This window comes from Phyllostomus hastatus, unplaced genomic scaffold (genome assembly GCF_019186645.2).
Source record: "Phyllostomus hastatus isolate PE091 unplaced genomic scaffold, TTU_PhHast_1.1 phas_scaffold_78, whole genome shotgun sequence".
Lineage (NCBI taxonomy): Eukaryota > Metazoa > Chordata > Mammalia > Chiroptera > Phyllostomidae > Phyllostomus > Phyllostomus hastatus.
In genome coordinates this window covers 103,625,902-103,646,867 of record NW_025334041.1, presented here as the reverse complement: position 1 = coordinate 103,646,867, position 20,966 = coordinate 103,625,902, and the positions used below count along the sequence as shown (strand labels likewise).

The 20,966-nt window shown below is 42.6% G+C and overlaps 1 protein-coding gene across 1 annotated transcript in view; it reads right to left on the bottom strand.

Moving 5' to 3' along the window:
* Window positions 1-4,220, bottom strand: part of LHCGR (luteinizing hormone/choriogonadotropin receptor) — a 53,808-nt gene extending 49,588 nt beyond the window's left edge. Inside the window, exon 1 of the mRNA XM_045828468.1 lies at window positions 4,057-4,220. Coding sequence (XP_045684424.1) covers window positions 4,057-4,220 — 164 coding nt within the window. The remainder of the gene's footprint in view (window positions 1-4,056) is intronic.
* Window positions 4,221-20,966: the final 16,746 nt, after the last annotated feature.

Below are 20,966 nucleotides of genomic sequence, written 5' to 3'. Positions count from 1 at the left end.
TCATAGAGACAAAGATCTTTATATAACCATAGGCAAGGTGAGATTTTTTTCTTTCCCTTCCAGTTGTCTGGAACTAATAAGAAAAGGATAGAAAAATTTTTAAAATCATTTTTTCTATTTTTTATTCCCCAATTAAAACGAGTGAAAAGTGGGAGGCTTTTTTTTTTTTGCATCACATTTTAGATTTTAAATACTTAAGTTTTAATAAAATATGGAAGGGATGGAGAGGTATGAAGAACTGAGCAATGCCATCTTCCAAATTTGCAAGTAGTGGGCTCGTCAATGATAAGCATTTAAAATCCACAGTTCCCCTCCAACCTTTTAAACCAAGTAGTGAAGGTTGGTTGGAGGTCTTAAAAGAGAGGACTAACAAGGCCTGCAATAATTAAAATATACACTAGTACCTACTGAGGGGCTGCTGGTGAATTCTGAGGTGTTCTGTGGCACTCTCCTTCTCCAACCCCCAGAATGGACAGTGCTCCTCTTCTCTCCTCTCTGCTGCGTAAATCCTGTGGATGACTCAGCGCAAAACAACATCCCTCTTTTGCTGAGAGTCTTATCTTATAATTCCAGTTCTCTTCTTTTTCAAACTCCTGATAACTTGTTATTCATAGCATTTGTCTATCTTGTAATTACCATTTACCATTTCGTTCATTCATCATTAAGAAAATGAGGACTTTAGCATGAACCTGTACATATTTCCTGTCCTTTTCCTCAGTGTTTTTTAAAATACTTTTTAAAGTATTTATTTATTTATTTTTAGAGCTGGAAAGGGAGGGAGAAAGAGAGGGAGAGAAACATCAATGCTCAACTAGGGACCTGGCCCACAACTCAGGCACATGCCGTGACTGGGAATTGAACAAGCGACTCACAGGCTGGCACTTAATCTACTGAGCCACACCAGCCAGGGCACCTGAGTGTTGAATTATACCTTTCCCCAACCATTTTCTTGCCCCAGGACTCAGAAGTCTCCCTATTCTTTCCAAGACCAACACTTCCCCTATCATCTGAGACTAATACTCTCCTCCCACCCACACTGAGACACCACTCCATCGAGCATTACTCCTCCCCACCCCTTGTATCATCAGTGCCTGTCCTCCATGGATTCCTTTCCCTCTTCTTCTTTAAAGATTAAAAAAACCCTTTTTCTCAGGCCTGTTTTTTTCCACATGTCTTGGAGTTCGGGGTTTTAATTTGATCACAACTGCCTTTATAGTAAATAAATATTGTGGATGTTTGTGGGGGGCGGGGCAGTGGGGATGGAGAAAGGAAGTGTATGGCACAAGGAAGTTTAAAATGTACTTCTTGCTTTTCTGAAGATTATATGCTCTGTGGAGAGCAATAGCTTGGTTCTCACACTTCGGCATGCATTAGAATCACCTCAGGAGTTTACTGAAACAGACTGAGGGACCGTACCCTCAGAGTTTCTGATTCAGTGATGGGGCTGGGGCCCAAGAGTGTGCATTTCTAATGTTTCCCAGGTGATGCTCATGCTGTTGGTCTGGGACCGCACTTTGAGCTACATATTGCCTTGAAACATTTACTCTTCTGTTTTTTTTTAAAGATTTTATTTTATTTATTTTAGAGAGAAGGAAAGGAAGGGAGAAAGAGAGGGAGAGAAACATCAATGTGTGGTTGCCTCTTGTGTGCCCCCTACTGGGGACTTGGCCTGCAACTCAGGCTTGTGCCCTGACTGGGAATCCAACCAATGACCCTTTGCTTCGTGGGCTGGCGCTCAATCCACTGAGCCACACCAGCCAGGGCTACCCTTCTATTCTTGTGAATCTCTTTTGTCATATTGATGTTGAGGTCACTACATCCTGATAAAAAAGTTATCCTGTTTGGGCCTTTACCGGCTCCACCCCCATAGGGTTCTCACCTGAAGGATGAGGTCAGCACTCAACTGTCTGATTCTCAGGAAGTCCGACCTTGTGAGGGACAGCACACTTGTTGACCTAAGGGGTCTACATGTCTAGGAGAAGATGCTCCTGGTGTGGATGCCAACATAGTGCATGTGAAGGGAGGAAGTTAAGGATTCTGCAGAACCCCACAGGGATGGCAAACGGCTTCAGAGCCTGGACAAATAGCTCCTTTTTGAGAGTGAGACTAACCAGCTCCATCATGCTGGCAGTACTTACCTTGTCTCACACCCCACCCTCAAACCTAATCAGCCCTTAAAATTTTTTTGAGGGGCTCTCAGCTTCTTTAAACCATGGACAACAAGAAGATTTTTGTTTTGTTTTGTTCTTTTCACTTTAGTCTTCTCCAGGGAAGGGATACATTCCTGAGGCCACCATGGCTGTGGCAGCAAGAATTGTTGAATGATCTCAGGAAAAAGCTGAATCTGAAAGGAGCTGGGACTTGGTGCACTCATTCCTGCCTCCCACTGTGGGGGTCTCTACTCAGTGCCAACTTTGGAGAAGCTGGGAAAAAATTTATATATATAACAGGGGAGTTTTCTTACTAAGAAAGCAAACACAGAAAGATCATTAATAGATGAAGTGTCTTTGCTACTCATTAGCTGTGGGACCTTGGGTAGGTTATTGCATCTCTTTGGATCTCAGTGTGCTGTAATTTGTATGATGAGTACCAGGCAAGTGAGAAAGGCCGTTAGTGGCACAATCATTCATAAGAGCAAGATGAGAGGCTTGTCAGAGAAGGACAAGGGCTGGGACTTTGAAGGCAGAGTCCATGGATTTGTTGATTGATTGAAACATTCTATCATCATGGTCCTCACCTTCAGGGAATTGAGCTGACAAGATAATTAATGGAAACTAATTAATATAAACCCCTCAACCTTTAAACTGTATCTGTCAACCACAAATATTCCCTGAAGGCCACTAACTCTTCCAGGGGAGAAGTCCAGATTCTCAGGAGGGAGGGGACTCCCCTAGTGAAGTGGGCCTCTGACAGACTGCTGGGACCCAAGGGATTTGCAAGGGGCAGGGAGTGTCTCTTTCCTCCCCCAGCACGGAACTGTACCACCTCTAATTGTTAGAACATAACAATTAGACCTCCACCAACTTGGTGCCTTTTGAATACTTTTGAGAGCACTACTATTCTCTTGTTTTATCTTCTAACAACTGTATTAAAATATAATTCATATATGATGAAATGTAACCATTTATAGTGTATAATGCAGTAGTTTTTAGTATATTCATGGAGTTGTGCTCCCATCACCACCATTTAATTTTAGATCATTTCTGTCACTCCCCAAAGCTGCACCCATTAGCAGTCACCATGCCTGTATTGCAGTCTGGCAGCTACTAGTCTACTTTCTGTGTGTCTGGACATTTCATATAAACACAATCACATTATGTGTGGTACCTTTTTCTAAATTGAAGAAAGGAGACTGGGCAACACTCTGTACTAAAGGCCCCCCTTCTCCTCTTCACCCTATCACATCAGCAAACGACTTCCTCCACCCGCCTGCCGCCGTGAGTGTGGAGGTGGTGGTGGTGTGCCCCAGGTGGGACACGAGGGCTTTGGTCGATTAGGCCTTGACTGAAATACAAGTAAGCATGGGACAGGGGTGGAGCTCAGTAAAGTGTAGGTTGGGGGAGGCAGCTTCCCAGCAGTCTGGGTTGAGTGACCAGGTCACCCCTGGCCATAGGGCCTGAACACTTCATTCCTAGAGGACCACAGGATGACAGGGGTCACAGTAACTTTCTTTCACCAGCCTGGCAGGCCCAAGGCTCAAAGACCATGCAAGATTCCCCTGGAAGAGAGAGCGGTTACTGAGGAGCATCAGCCACACTGTTCCCTATGGCTTCTGGGCAGTTCCACACGCCCTGCTGCAGCCCCAGCCACAGAGAAAGAGGGGACCTGGGGCTGCCAGGGGCTGGAGGCTGCACCAGCAGGTGGGGTCCAGGTCCAAGGCGCAGCACAGAATGGTAAAGACAGACCCCAAGCTTTGGCTTCTCATCACCCTAAAAGGTGGTGGGTTTGATAGGATGAATGGGCTTTCTTCAAGATTCCAGGTAAAGGGGACCAAAGAGCATGGAGGCAAGATGACCAGGAGCCAGCGAGGGTCCCAGGGTGGTGGTTTATACTCACAGTTGGGTGAGGCCAGCCAGCGGGCCAGGACAGCGCAGCGCTCCGTTGGTCGGGCAGCTGCAGGGCACGGGGCAGTGCACCCGGCTCAGCGCCTGTGGCAGCGCAGGAAGCGGCAGCAACAGCAGAGCCAGAAGCAGCCAAAGCGCTGGGAACGGCCACCCCATGGCGGGAGAGCCTGAGGATGGGCTCTTGCAGCTGGGCGGGTGCCCTTGACAGCCCCGGAGTGCAGCCTGCACCCATCTCCCCGCCCCTAGGTCTGTCCTCCCACCTCCTCCCTCCTGCCCGTCCCTTCAGCCCCATGCTGCTCCCTGCAGCTGAGTTTCTGTTCTGTGACCCCATCACTTCCTCACTGCAGCTTTCCCTGGACTATCCTGTCTGCAACATCTGCAAACAGCCCTAGCTGTAGGAGGCAGAGGTAGTAATGGTGCGTGCTTTGGGTGAGGGGTGGGGAGTTCTAAATTCTGGCCCTGGCTCCCCTGTGACTGTGAGTGTGAAGTTGAGTGAGTTGTGTCACTCACCTTAACCTCTCTGATTTCATCTGTGAGGGGCAGACCGATACTCAGACACTTGGATACTGCCTTGCCCACATCTGAAGGGTGAAAGTGTGCAGCTGCGAAGCTCCTCTCCTTCAGTCTCAGCCCTAATTCCTTTCTCCTTCCCCACAGTTTCCCTCCACACTCAAGTACCTCTGTCGCCCCAGCTTCCCCAGTCCTCTGGGGAATATTCCTCAATATTCTGCTGGTAGTAGCAGCTTTCCTCCTTATAGAGATTTGAGTCTGTTCTAATGTCCACTGTAGATGGTGAGGTACTAGCAAGCAAAATACAGTTCAGATTAATTTTTGTATTCCTCTGGCTTTACATGGCAAAGATTTGTTGAATAAATGAAACTGCTCTAGTAATATACAGTGGTTATTTAAATGGGAGGCTAAACTTCACAGCAAACTAGCAGGTGTTAAACCAGAAGAATGATGTCCCAAGAGGTTACATGACTTCCCCAGAGTCACATAGCTCACAAGTAGCAGAAGCCTGTTTGAAGTCATATCTATCACCAGTTTTCTCCCACCAGTGCAAGATATTACTGTATGATCTATATACCAAGGACTTCGACAGGAGGCAGAACTTTCCCTATTTAATTTCATCATTAAAATACTTTTTCTGCCTTCCTTCTAAGGACTCTATTTGGACTCTGGAAATCCTGCAAGTCTTTCTGGAAGAGCTGGATTTTGAGAGCTGGGAAGGTATCTAAGACTGTACAGACAGTAAGTAACAACAGTTTCCTTTCCTCTGTGTTGAAGCCAGCTCTCACAAGCAGACTGGCTCAGCGGCCAGTCTCTAGTCTCTTGTAGTCTTTTGCCCAAGAAAGGCAGAGTTTTAAAGGTTATTTTAGAAAATCATTGGGCTTTGCTAGATGACAGCATTGTGCTAGATGACCTGAAAAACAAAGCTTATGGCTATAGGATTGTCTTCATTTTCTGGCTCCCTGTCTCCAGCTGTTTACCTGGCTACTCTTCACCCTTTCACACCCCTGCATTTGCTGTTCCCCTGACTTGGAATGATTTTTTCCCTCCTTTTCCGTATTCCATTACATAAACTCCTAGTTGTCCTTCATGAGTCATCCCAACATCATTTCCACTCTAAAGCCCTCTCTGATTCAGCCTATCTGAGTAGTTGTGGCCATAGCACCTGAGTCTATAGCCATTGATACAACACACTGTAATTACGGTTTTAATTTTGCCTCCTCCTGTCCATTCATCTTAGTATTGCTAGGGCACGTCATAGCCCCTAGCTCCTAGTAGGTGCTCAGCATATATTGTTGAATAAAAGAATGCATAAATGAAAGCCCATGCATAGACCTATAGCATGTGCTCAATGAATCAACTGAGAAGAGATTAACAACCTTGCTTGATTTATTTCCATCCACATTGGATCTATCTGGATTGGTATCAAGCAGTTATCCCTGACTACTTTGGGGTCACATTTCCTTCTGTTTTAGCTTTGTCAGAATTTGGTAGGGAAGTTAGGGTAACACTGGGATTTTGAAACATTTCCACCATATATCCTAACTTGCAGGAAAAAAGGAGTGAATACTTCAAGGTGGTTGAGTGGCACCTATTTCAAATCTTGTGTTTTGTGTGGCCTTTTCTTTTTACCCCAAAGGCCATCTGTTATAGAAAAAGAACGGTTGCTCCCACCCACCCCTGAAGAACCATTTGATTTTGTGCTTGTGTATCCCTGGGGGCTCCTTAAACGCCTGTAAGAAAAGGAAAGGGCAGTCAGGACACCTGGATTTTTCCTTTCTGTTCTGTCACCAACCATGTGACTTGGTTGCTGATTTCCTCATCTGTAGGAGGAGGGGTTGGAGTTCTCAATCCTTAGGCTCTTCTAGCTCTAAAATGCAAGGCCTTTCTGGATACTGGTGGAAGGAGCAGGATTGTGTATATTAACTTCTTATTATGTTGGATTGGAAATAAAACCCAGTTTATGAAAAGTTAAAGTTGTTCATCTGAAAAACAACTTATAACTATAATGAGTTTTCATAAAATTTTTACATCTCTGATTAATTTCAATTGTATTTTAATTATCACATCAGTTCTTGCAATGTACCTATTATAACAAAATCAGCATTGATTGTTATAATCACAAAAGTTTGTTACAGTGGAATTTACCTATTCTACTCATTAATATATAACCTATTTAGCGTGAGTGTTTTTAAATATGAAGAACTTCTATGTCATGTAACTATACTTATAGTTATTTTTGTCACAGACCTTCAAAAAAGCATGACCCATAAGGATTGCTAATTATATTTTGCTGACAAACTAAAGTTCATGGAATTCACAAGAAGTTTATTCTACCTTAGAGATATAAAAATATCTCACATTACAACTCAGAAATTCTAGAGCAGGGCTTCTCATATTTTAAGGTGCAGAATTGTTTTTTGGGAAGCTTTAAAAACAAGGATTCCTGGGAACCCCCCTCTCCAAAAATAGCCTAATTCAGTTGATATTGGATGGAGCCCAGGAGTCTGTGTTTTAACAAGTGCTCAAGCAACTTGGATGTGTGGGCTTCCCAGAGCACAATTTGTGAAACACTATAATGGAAATTCTAGAATTAAATTTTCCTTGAGAAGACAAAGCTCACGAATCCTTACAATGAACTCTGGTGTGTGTTAGCACATGCATACAAATAATATGTGTGTATGTGTATAAAATCACTCAATTGATTGTAATAGATTTAAAACAAATTTTAAGGAGCAATCAGTTTACTTATTTTAATTTTGGGGGGTGGGGAATGAGCAATTTCACAAGATTAGAGATCCTATTTTTCTTTATGACTCACTAGATCAAAACTCAATATCATTTCATGTCACATTAAGATAGCAAAGTAATGAGAAAACCTCAAGCAGGTTAGGTTAAGATTTTCTGATTCTTTGACATATACCCTATTAGTACCATAACTGATATTTCTTCCTTCCTAAAAGCAGTGTGTTTACCTTTTCCTCAGAAGGAAAGTAGGGCAGAAGAAGAAAAAGTGTAAGAAAAGAAAAATACAGTTGGCCTGCGAGCTATCTACTTTGCCACCTGGAACAAAAACAAACAAACAAAAACAAAGAAAACAAAAAAGATGACCTCTAAAAGTTAACACTGAAATTTCATGCAATCTCCCTGTGACGTGTTTGGAAATTTCATCTCCCATTTCACTACCTACATGATGTGAAGTCAGAGATGTGACCAGCTCTGTCCATCTCTGGCTCTGCCCTGGGGTTCCTGTAAGCTTTAGGAGGAGCTAACTAGAGCAGCAGGCTGATGGGCACCAAGCGCTAGGGATGGACCTGTGAGGGGAGGCTTCAGGATGGTCTGGGGCATGAAAATCCTTCTCCAAGATTGCTGGAGAGAGCTAGAGAAGGGGCTTGCCATTTAGGTCCTATTGCTGGAAGGACATGAATGAGTTGGGGGCTGCTGTCTTCCTTGTCTTGTGAAAAAAGCCTACCTGGCCTGGCAGTGATTAAAACTGCAGAGAGAAAAACAGATGTGAGAGACAGATGTGGGCAGAGCCTGAGGCCAGCACCTCCCTTGAACTTCCCAAGTAATGAGCCAATACATCCTCTCTTATCCTTGAACTAATTGGAGTTGAGTCTCTCTGACTTGCAACCAAACTTCCTAATCTCTACTATCAGCCTTGCTGTGACTTTTATTTGACCTGCATACTACCCCCTGCCCTCCCCAGCTAGGAAAGAAGTAGGACTCTTCTATTCTTATCTCTGTGGTAGGACTCACTGTTCCCCTTTGATTGATAGCATTTATCACTGTGCTGCTGGGAGTAAACTGGTCCGGTGCGTGAATGAACAAATGAATGAATGTGAATGAGTGAAAAAAGAGGCGACAGTGTAGAAATACAGCATTCTTTTTAGAGGAGCTGTATTTTGCTAAATAATTCACCAAGCATGCTTTCTACTTCAGGGAAGGACTCCTAATAAACTACAACCTTGGTTTAGAAATTAAATTTCAAACCAAAATATTAACCAAAGCCTACACAGGAAGAGAGACTTTCTGACGTGATAAAATAAATAAAAAAGGAAAGAGGATTTGATTTTAAAAAGACTGATGCACAACTAACCAAAGTGTGCACCACAGGATATTGGTCGTCTGCCATGTTAATTGGCAGTATTTAGGGAAATGGTGTGAAGACTCAAGAAATTTGGGAGAAATTGGGTTGAAGTTAAACAATGTTTTTTACAAGACAATTTCTTAGAACTTTTAATGTGCATTCTGAACCTCTAAAGAGGGCCATAGTACATGCACGGGACTGGTGTTTCTTTGGGACATGCTTTGAGCATACTGATTTGGGAATACAGGTTGAGAAAACAGGAATTTGTGGCGAAGAACCCCTTCACTAAACTGGAAGCCAGAGCCGACCTTGGTGTGGTGATAGCTTACTAATATTGCACTTGGTGGTGATGGGAAAGATCGCCTGGATCCCTGTTCTTGTCCCCGTAGCCTTTGATGTGGACAGTCAGGGTCTGGAAATCCCAACGTTGTCAATATCTCCTTTCAGAGTAGCATTGCCCTCTGCAGTCTCCTTTTTCAAAATGAAAATACAGCACAGGGTGGGGACATACTGATTTGATTACATTGTCATTTGGATTGTTTATTTAAGAATAATTTTTGCCCTGGCTGGTGTAGCTCAGTGGATTGAGCGCAGGCTGAGAACCAAAGTGTTGCAGGTTCGATTCCCAGTCAGGGCACATGCCTGGGTTGCAGGCCACTGCCCCCAGCAACCACACATTGATGTGTTTCTCTCTCTCTCTCTTTCTCCCTCCCTTCTCTCTCTAAAAATAAATTAATAAAATCTTTAAAAAAAAGAATAATTTTTAAGGGCCCCTGGGTGGTGTGGGACCCAGGGAATATAGTATAGGAGGTGGATGCACCTTGATGGAGGGGAGGGAGGAGTACGCAAGAAGCTTCCTCTCCTCAGAACTATGCTGGGAACGAACCATATGACTTGCCCTCCAATGCATTCAGAACACAGAGATTGGGGTCTGGAGAGTGAAGAAAACCTCTGTTTTCCTCCTGGCTGCTTTGTGCGGAGGTGGTGGCCCTCTTCTCTCACCCTCCTGCTCTCATTCTGTCCCTGCGGTCAGGCGTGGGTCCCACTGATAGACCCTCTTGCTCTCCTGTCTATTAGAGATGCACAGAAAGCCACACTGTCTGATGGTGCTGATAACACCTGTCACATTGAATTATGCTTTCTGGACATCATGTCACACGTAGACAAACAGAAAGGCCAGTCATTACCCTAGGGCCTGCAAGGCGTTTATCAAAAGGGGAATCTCCTTCAAAGAATAGTTTGCAAATAGGCGTCAGTGCTGAATTGTGCAGCACAGGGATGACAGGCTGAGGGAATGGTACTCCTGTTTTTTGGCAGAGGGGAGGCAGCAGGAGCTGATTTGCAGCAGTGCCAAAGGCACTTGGAGAGGTGGCTTGAAGTGACAGCTGGCTGGAGAGACCCAGGAGGCAGCTGAACTGCACTGGCACGGAGCAAGGGAAACACTGAAATGGGGAAGACAATTTTGGGGATCCTAGCCTAATGGCTGTCATCTCTTAGAATCACTTTTGGGAAGTTACTTAAGAGATGGATTCAAGGGGCTCCTTGGGAGATTCCGCTTCTGTACATTTGGCTCAGGACAGGGAATGTGCATTTTAAAAGTGTCTCAGGTGATTTTTTAGGAAAAGGAACTCCAGTACCCCCTCTGAGAAACACTGTTCCAGAGTGGTGGATGGAACCCAGAAAGAGAATGTCTGAAGGGAAGTGGGCTTAGGATGGCATGGGGGCTTACCTGTGTTAGAGAGGATGAGGAATGGGAGGGAGGAGCCCTCAGAGAAGTTGGGAATGGGGTGAAATTGGGGGAATAGGCTGTTCACCCAAGGAATAAGACAAATGATAGGCAAACACAAAGGAAAACTTTATTCTACCTTGAAATTGGGATATGAGAATTAAAGAAAACCTGATGTATAACTACTTTTACTAAATTAGCCAAAAGAAAAGTTACTTAAAGCAAACACCAAATGATAGAGAAATAATTGTAAAACAAATACATCTGTGCATTTAAAATGAGTTCAACTTTTTGGAAAGCAGTATGGTAATTCCTATCCAGATCTAGGCACATGGGCACGAGAAAGAAGATCTCACGATAGTGGTGTCTGTCTGACAAAGCCGAGATAACCTGAATGTTCAGCAGTATTGCAGTGATTTAAGGGAACTGACTCAATAAGGTATTGCAGTAATTTAAAATAACTGGACTAATTAAAAGACATAGAAAAGTTGGATATGTTAAATAAAAAGTTAGAATAGAAAAGTTGGATATGTTAAATAAAAAGTTAGAATACAAGTTAGTAATATTTACATCGTAAGTGCAATAATATAAACATGTTCCTTTGTGTTGCGCGTGGGTCACCGGCCAGCAGTGACCACGGAACGCTGTGGATGGCTCGACAATACGCGAGAAAAAACACACATGCACAGAGACAAACTAGTTTCTGTGGGGAAGTAGGGACAGAATGGCCACCCCCCTAGTGGGGGAGCGCGCCGATTTACAGTCCATACCTGCTTTTATTGGGCTCATGCTACACAATAACTCAGGTAAAGTACAATACTCATTAGGGGAAGTAAGGAACTATAGAAAACAAAGAACTCTGCCGGTCTATTGAGTTGGGGGTCAAAGAGCTGTAAGACTGAGGAACAAACTTCCTTCCTCCTAAGACCCTTCTCATTCAACTGAGAGCATTCCAAACAAAGAAGGTTTCACAGTAATTTACATGTTCTTTCTTAGGCCTGATCACCCCGGGAAATCCGCACTTCCCAGTACTGAGCTGTACTACCCTGTCATTGTTTCAGGCTTAGGTGGAGCACGGGAACTAAGGCCACCAAGAGATAAGGAGATTTTCTTCCGGACGCTGAGAACTCAGACTTTGTCAAAGCCGAGGAGTGAGGGTCCATCACCCCCCTTTTGCTGCAGCCCCCCAAGTCCTTCTTTTGGGGGGCCTCCCAAAGTGATCGTGCCTGGCTTGGGTTGTTCCCCCCCGTGGGGAATCTTACCCGTCTTTGGCTAACCGACCAAGCTTTTTGGGGTTCAGCAGCAGAAGCAGCATTCCTGCCAGGGAGATAAGCTTTTATCTCCTTGCCGGCTTACGGTTCCAAGGGCGTTCCCTTAGCCTTAGCTAGGCGGGGGTTTCAGCCTCTGATACCAGTCAGGGCGGTTCCCAACACCTTTGAGGAAAAGAAAACCGAAATTTATTTTCTGTCCCCATTCTCGCACCTCTAAGTCAGCTCAACTCCTCATAGACCATGTGCCTGGTAACTTATAAAGCCAGCCAAAGATGCTGGTTGGTTTTCTGAGCAGTTACACGGTTCTCAGATGTGAACATTGTAACCCTAGTACTCACCAGTTACATCAATGGTTTGTTTTCCAACTCTTCCCTCTCCTTTATCGAGCTTAGGATGCCGCTTCTGGCCCTTTGCACTTTATATTCACATCTGGTTTTCCTCGGTCCTGACTTGCACCTTCCCCTCAGACTCTGCTGTGATGGACTCTCCCGGTTTTAGACAGTGTCAATAGTAACACCCAACATAAGAATCCCACAAAGTGTATAAGGTTTTACTTAAAATTTTTTTTGTGTCAAAATAATGTTCCTGCTAAAATGATAAAAAAGGGTTTAAAATATTGAATATTGAAAAACATGATGCTTTTTTATATTTCTGCCCCATCTACAGCCATGGCATTCCCTTCATTTCTAAATAATATACTTTTATCGCTACCTGTTTTAATTACTTATTGCTATGTAACAAATTGACACAAAGTAGGCCGCCTACAATAACACATATTGCACAGTTTCTGTGGGTCAAGATTTGGGGCATGATTTAGCTGGTGGAGGGTGGGCAGAGTTGGGAGCAGATCTGGCAGCCCAATCTCTGTGTATTAACTTTCACTAAATTCTGATGCTAACTATGTTCCAATTGGAATGTTGGCGCGATTGAGGTCTCTCTGTGAATCTGCTTGCAATGGTCAGCCTGCAATGAGCACTGACTTAGGTATCTTTGGGTAGGGTGGGAGGGGTGCACCATGCAGTGTTGCCTCTGTGGTTCATGAAGTTCTCTCCCCCAAACCTTTCTCTGCCTTCTGCACAGGTCTGTGATTCTCCCCCAGAATGATGTCCACAGAAGGTATCAATATTTAATAAAAACAGGATGGATTCTTTAAATGGGGATTTTTTGATAAATATAAAATAATTAGTTGACAGTAATTGAATTCACATATAATTATGAGAATTATGTGTATATTAGTGTATAGCTATCGGGTTGCCAAAAAAGTGTTTGTTTTTTTCCATAAGATGGCTCTAGTAGCACTTAACTTTAACTTCATGCAAAACAATTTTGTTAGATTGTATCATGACAGCTGCCATATCAGTGTGCATTTAAAAAATACTTATCAAAATTGGTGAGTTTTTGTGCAGCCATTTTAATACTGAAGATGAAAGAAAATGTGCAATATTTTTGGCATATTATACTTTATTATTCAAGAAAGGTAAAAACTCAACTGAAATGCAAAAAAGTTTTGTGCAGTGTATGGAGAAGGTGCCGTGACTGATAGAACATGTCAAAAGTGGTTTGTGAAGTTTCATGCTAGAGATTTCTCACTGGACAATGGACACTTCCCAGTCAGGTAGATCAGTTGAAGCTGATAGTGATCAAATTGAGACATTAATTGAGAACAACATTATACCATGTGGGAGATAGCCCACATACTCAAAATATCCAAATCAATAAATTATTGGTGAAAATGAAAAATGTGCCTTTTATTTTATGGAAAAAACCATACGGACTTTTTGGCCAACCCATAGCTTAGATATCCCTTTATACAGCAATGAGGTATGTTTTTTGGAGTGAGATTCTTGAACAAATCTCAAGTTTCCTTCCATGAAAACTGATAAAATCTTTATCCTTAAGAGAACAGTCTTGCTTTTGGTCTATTATTAGTTTTCAGGTGGCCTATTCTTTTCTATTCCCACATAGTCTGCTCTGGGGTGATCATTTTCATATATTAAGGCTTGTATTATTTTTCTTCAGCCAGCTCTTGGTGTTTGCATCTGCAAGTGTTCCAAGTTCATTTTAAGAATTGTTACTTGTGTCATTAATATTGATGAGGATGTTTTGCTTTCCTCCACACACAGTGCTCTGCCCCTGGCAACTCATTACCTGGAAAAGTTCTCTTTTGTGTGATGGGCACTAATCATTTGCCTACCCATCAGGCTCTTCCTTTGGCAGCAGCACCCTGCTTTTCTTTTAGGGGAACTCTCTGCCCCCTCTTCAGTGCGTTTTGTGAACCTGTTGACCTAAGCACTACTTGGTCTCCAACTGTCTTGCCCCAGAGGTGTGGAGCACATGACCTAATGGGTTAGGCCCATGAGACTCTCCCCTGGGAGTTTAGACTTCACCGAATTACTTGTTGACAGAGGTGGCTAGAGTTGACGCAATCTTCTTTCATCTGTGAGTTCTGACCGAAATTCTTGGAATTGATTATTTCCCCCTGTCCTTCTTGATGACTGCTTGTTCATATCTTCCTTCAGTTCTAGAATATTACTCAATGTTCTGTCATCCTAATAAATTATTATTATTTTGTCCATACTTTTTAGAGTCAGTTTCAATTGCTTACAACCAAAGAACCCAGTCACATACAAAGTCTCTCTTCTTTTCATGTGTGTTTTTTTTTGGTCTTTTTGCTCTACTGATCACAAGCTGATGGACTGCTTCTTACTTGTTTTAGCAAGCAGATGGACTTCCTGATTGTGTTCTGAGTAAGAGCCTGTCCTGACTCAGTGGTATCATTTAAGGGACTCTGGTGAATGCCATGGAGAGCAACAAGAGGAGCGGGAGAGGGATTTCCCTTCGAGTCTTAGCAAGACAGGGGAGGAGGTAGTGAGAAAGCCTGGCAAAGACTTGGGCTCAGCAATGTGAGAGTCCCCTGCCTAAAGCGGTGGCAAGATTTCAAGGAAGGGTGAGAAATAAACCAAGAGACTCTGACATTAGGCCCCTTTGCTCTCAAAGGCAAAAGCTCCTTTTCTTATGGGCTTACCATTGTTTGGGACAATAAGGATGTCAGCAGTGGGCATGACAAGAGGAGGACAGAGGCTCTTACTCTGGTTTTCTGAGCGCAGTGGAAGCCACCTGAATTCTAGGGACACCCTGAGGAGGAAAGATACCTCAGTAAGGCCTGAGATTGAAATTCTTACAAGTCCAGGAAGATGAGAACTCAAAATGAAAATTAATTTGATTTAATGAAAATAAAGAAGTAATTTTTTTTGCCTGTCTCAACTTGTTGATTTAGATTCATAATGATTATAAGCCCTTAAGAATTCTCATCTATAGATTAATTAGTGCACTGAGTTTCAGTTCTGTTCAAAACATTAATAAGACTGAGGATGAAGCAAAAACATGGGGTTCTGCTTCCACCTTCTAAGAGCATACAGCCTAGTTGGAGAGAAATGACTCGAATACCGTTATGAGGGCTGATTATCAGCATCTGACAACAGTTTAAGGGCTATACTTGTGCTTAATTGACAAATGAGTGGCTGGTTGAATAAGCGGTAAGAGTTCAATGACTGTAACATTAAAGGAAAATGGAAGGAAGAAAAATAATTTAATACCTTTTGTCCCAGTAAGGGTAAGATTGCAGGGCTGCTTGTTCTTAGAAAAGGAACAGTTTGTTCCTGCAGCTCAATTCTTCTCAGGGAGCTCGTGTTTTGCCAGCCTGTGGTCTCAAGGGTCCGTCCTCCAAAGATGGGAGTCAGGCTGTCTGGAACAGCCAGCAGAAATCAAGTAGGCTGTTAATACGCTTGAAGATGTTTTCTGCTTATCCTTTTTCTCTGACTTCCCAAATACACAGCACTTGTCCAGGCCAGTGTCAGAGGAGCTTTTGTCCCCTTGCAGCAATAGGGCCTGGCAGGCAGGGGATTATGGAAATTCAGAGTGGCTTTGTGTGTCAGAGACAGGGTCCTCTTCTTCCATGCCTGTATCCAGCACAAGGTTGTTTGAGAGTCTTGCTTAAAAAATTGTCAAATTATGGCCACCTTGGAGCTTTGGGCTCCGATGTAGGGAAGGTGAAGAGATCAGATGAAGCTCCTGAGAGACCCAGGCTGTGAGGTTGGGTGGGTAAGGAAGGGATTAGAGAATCACAATAGGGCTGTTTGTCCAATGGTGCTCTTAGAGGACACATAACTCCCCTTTGGAACTTGGTTTTACTGTCTATAAAATGACCATAAGACTATAGATAAAGCTTTAATGAAAACCAAATACGAACATCTATATATCCTACATTAAAACAGTAAGAAGTGATCATTCACTTTGCAAAATGGATGGCCCCCTTTATAAGCATTCACAGTAAAATCCTTTTACAGGGAAATAGCCTTTCATTTAAAAGTAGAATTTGTTTTGCAAAATGTGACTGTATTTTTCAGCATAAAGGGAGTTTTGCATGTTTCCTTGCTCTGTTCCTTCTGTACCCCTCCACCCAAGAAAGCAGTACTTAGCAGATGTTTATGATATAAGCTGAAAAAATCCAAATTGGTGGTGGATTTCTCAGCAAAGATGAAGTAAGGTTCATCTTCCAGTGGCTTCTGGACTGGCAGTGGACAGATCTGAGTTCTGGTCCAAGGTCCAAATAGCTGGGTTCCTTTGGACAGGTCTTTGAATTATAGAGCCTTTGTGTTAGAATTAGGGATCATCTAATCCACTACCTTGCTTCTTTTGACAAAGGTGTTTCAGCATCCTTGACTGATAAATTTTCTGGGCCTCCGTATGCCCATCTGTATGATGAGGGGAATTGATCTTTAATTCGAGTCAGGGTCCCGGATGGGAGTAGGAGGTTTGAGAATGTAGAAGTCAGGACTCTGAAGTCTAAAGGTGATATATCACAACCTAGCAGAGGCTAAGCTCTAGATATAGGGTCTAAATAAGAATGCTTGGGGAATTGAACTCTATACATTCTCTCCCTCTTCACAGGGCCCCCCTCCTGTGGTCAGTAGTGAGGAAAAGTTCTGAGACCTTGAGATACTTGCACGTTGACCTGGAGCTGCGAGCAGCTCTACCTGTACATTTTCAAAGGAAGATGAAGTCAGAATGTCAAGTGAGCTATTTTCATACTTCAGCTGAGCATTATTCCAGGGCCGAGCAGCCTCACTCGCCTCTTCTCCTTTGCTTCAGGCTCTCTGTCCTTCCTACCCACCCCCAACCTTTTTTCCTTCTTTCTTTTTTCCTCTCTCTTTTTAACAATATGCAAAGCTCAAGGGCATGCAGTTGGGTCTGGCTGAAATCAGCTGAGTGTTTACAGGATTTATTCAAGGAAGAGCCCTTGGGTCATTGTCATGGCAATTTTGATAATCCTGACAGCATGCAGATGGGCTGTCCAGGGCGGTCTGAGAGCGGCTCCCACCCTGCAGCCGCAGTCACTGCTTGGGGCACATGGGCTTGCTTACCCTCTTTTAGTAATCTGTGTACACAAAAGAGTTCTCAAAATTTTAGTTATGAAAACCCTGGACCAAAAATATTTTGTCAAAAACTTCATCTGGAATGAGAAAAAGGTTCTGCAAAGGCTGGGTGAATCACCCGTAGGACTAGACAAATAGGCCGTTTCTGTGTAACTACATTGCTTCTTTATTGTCTAACGCATCTATTTACCCTCTTCAATCCTGCTTCCCCCTTCTGCTCCCAGATCTTGAATATGAAGTCCTCAAGGCCAGGGATCTTTTCCAATTCATTTCTTGATGTCTCCAGTGCCTATCATTGTGCCTAGGAATGGGGAATGATTGCCAATGTGTATGGGGTTTCTTTTGGGGGTGATGAAGATGTTCTAAAATTAAATAGTGGTGATGGTTGTATAACTCTGTAGCTACACTAAAACCCATTAAATTATACACTTTAAAAGGGCAAATTGTATGGTATGTTAATTATGTCTCCATAAAGCTGTTGTTAAAAAATAAAAGAAGCAGTTATCTGACCTAAGGGTTTAAGGGTCTCTTGGGCTTTGGAGAGAGGCTGCAGGGGTTCCAGAGAATAAAAATGAAGCAACAGACCCTTGCAGCAGGCTGTTCATGCTGATAAGTAATGTGTTTGTGCAAACCAATTCTAATGTCTGCAAGTGGCCATCTCGTTTTATTTCCATTTATTCTGAATGTGGGCTGATGCAAATGTAGCTTGGGTGGGGTCCACTTGATTCTGCAGAGCATTCTACAAGTCCTCCCAGTTCCTGCTAGCTGCATACCAGTGAAGGAACCCAGGGCTGTCCTGTACTCTTGCTCCATGTTGCTCATTGATCCTTATGAAGTAACTGTTTCAGGTTTCACCTGCTCTATAGCCCCCTTTTCTCTAGGACTCAGTTTGCTGGAGGACACCATTCTATCTTCATTGATGCCATTAGAATGAGAGGCTTTCCCAGAAGCTGCCAGTGCTGTGCTGGTAAACAAGCTCTCCTGAAAAGAGGTGAAGTATCAAATGGCAGAGCTGGGACTAGAGCCCCTAAAAGTGGGTGCATTTAATGACTGGGCCGCTTCACTCGCTTCTAAAGCACTCACATTAGTTCCCATGATCCCTAGCTGTAAGGTCTTTGAAAGGAAATGGCCCACGTCAAGGGATGTCTTGGACTAAGTCAAGCTAAGAAAAGGGATGCCATTCCAGAACCTCCAGTGCGGCTGACCTCACACTACCAATGTGAACATAGGGCAGGGAGGAGAGGAGCATGATTGGCTCTGGAGAGGTGGACTGGGCCAGCCCCAGCGCACCATCGCTCTCAGGGCAAGCTGCTCTGGTGGCTCTTTCACCAGTTCTTCAGGCACATTCAGATAGGTGTTAGGGTACTCAGGACACATGAACGGTTTTCACTTTTTTCCCCATATCAACTTATTTGACATTTGTGCAGAGACAGAGGACAGGAATGAGTTATTAATGAGGAAATGATATATATGTTTGATATGAACAAATGGCCCACCAGACTACTATGGACTCAAGTTTGTTTGCTCTCCTGCCAAGTTGAGAAAACATATGACTGTGCAGGGTAGATCCATATAGATTATGTGGGGCTTCAATGTAAAATGGTGGACTTCTTTTTGTGCATGCTGTCATGGTTTCTAGTCTTCAACCTGGAGGGAAAGTACCATACCACCAACAACTTTTCTTGGGTTTCCATCTTTACTTTTGCATTCTTTCTAATTTTAGAACATTTTCAACAACTCCCAGAAGAATCTCCAAATGCAATAATAGTCACTCTTCGTTCTCACTCCCTCCTCCCACTGTGCTGACATCCCCAGGCACTGATCTACTTTCTGTTTCTATGGATTTGGCTCATTTTGGACGTTGCATATAACTGATATCACACATCACGTGGTTTTGTTGCGTCTGGCTTCTTTCTTTCAATTTAATGTTTTCAAGTTTCTTGCATGTCATAGCAAGTATCAGCACTTTATTCTTTTTTGTTGTCAAATTGTATTATGTTGTATGGGTATACCACCTTTTGTTTATCCATTTATCATTCAGTGGACATTTGAGTAGTCCACTTTTTGACTATTATGAATAATGCTGCTATGAACATTTGTGTAGAAGTTTTTATTTCTCTTGGGTGTATGTATGTTTAGGAATATAATTTCTGTTATATGAAATTCTATACTTTCTCTTAGAGGAATCTTTAGAGGAATTACCAATTGTTTTCTATCATGTTTGCACCATTTTACACTACCATCAATAGTGTCTGAGAGTTCCAAATTTTTCACATCCTTACCAAATACTTGTCTCTGTTTTTGATTATAGTCATCCTAGGGATGGGAAGTGGCTTCTCATTGTGATTTTGATTTGCATTTCAGCAATGATCAATGATGCTGAGCATCTTTTTATGTGCTTATTGGCTATTTGTATATCTTCTTTGGATAACTATTCAAATTCTTTGCCCATTTAAAAATTGGGTTATTTGTCTATTTATTGGTGAGTTGTAAGGGTTCTGAATACAAATATGTTGTCAGATATGTCACTTGCAAATATTTTCTCCCATTCTCCAGGTTGTCTTTTCACTTTCATGATAGTGTCATTTGATACACAAAAGTTTTCAATTTTGATGAAGTTCAATTTATCTGTATTTTATTTTGTTGCTTTTATTTTTGGTGTCACGTCTAAGAAACCACTGTAAACCCAAGGTCATGAAGATGTACCACTACATTCTATTCTGAAAGTTTACAATTTTAGATCATACACTTAGGTTTATGATAAACTTTGAAGTAACTTTTATGGATGGCGTGAAGTAGAATTACAGCTTGGATATCCAGTTTCTCTAGCACTATTTCTTGGAAGACTCTTTTTTCTTCACTGCATTGTCTTGGCATGTTTATCTAAAATCATTTGACCATAAATATAGTTTATTTTTGGACTCTTAGTTCTACTCCATTGATCTATATACTTATCCTTATGCTAGTCCCACACTGTCTTGATTACTTTGTAATAAATTTTGAGATATCTTATTATGAAAATATCTTGGATTTTTTTCAAAGGCTTTTTCTGTCTATTGAGGTGATCATGTGTTTTTTTTTATAATTCATGTTATTAATATGGTGTATTATAATGCCTGATTTTTGAGTGTTAATACAACTTTGCAATCCCCTTTTGCTTTTAACTAGCACCATGAAAAAATAGGAAAGCCTGGCTACTGTCTTCTGTTGCTTTGTGGAGGCGGGGTTCCTTTTGAATTAGGTTCAGCCTAAGTGTGACTCACTAAGCCTAGCTTTAGGATTTATTCACAGGAGAAACTGGGGTCCGACAGCTATATATCCTTTGGGGATGTTATTGACTGAATGTTTTTCCTACCACTTCCAAAATCACATGTTGAAATCCTAACCCCAGTGTGATGGTACCAGGAGATGGAGCCTTTGGGAGGTGACTAGGTCATGAAAGTAGAGCTCTCACAAATGGGATTTGTGCCTTTATTTAAGAGACTCAGAAAGCTCTCTCACTTTTTTTTCATTCATGTGAGGACACAAGAAGATGGCTCTCTATGAACCAGGAAGCAGGTCTTCATCAAACACTGAATCTGCAGCATCTTGATCTTGGGCATTTCAGTCTCCAGAACTGAGAGAAATAAATATTTATTCTTTAAGCCATGCAGTCTGTGGTATTTTTGTTGCAGCAGCCTGAAAGGACTAAGACAGGGGGCAATGAAATGGCATATTTTCTGTCCAGAGGAACAGGAGTAGAGGTAGCAGGGCTAGATATGGGGCATGATCAAAGGTATTGGAATTGGGAAATCATAAATGGCCTGAGGCTCATGGCTGGACAGGAGTGGGGTTCATAGGCAGGTGCACATAGCTATGTCTTAGGTAGGG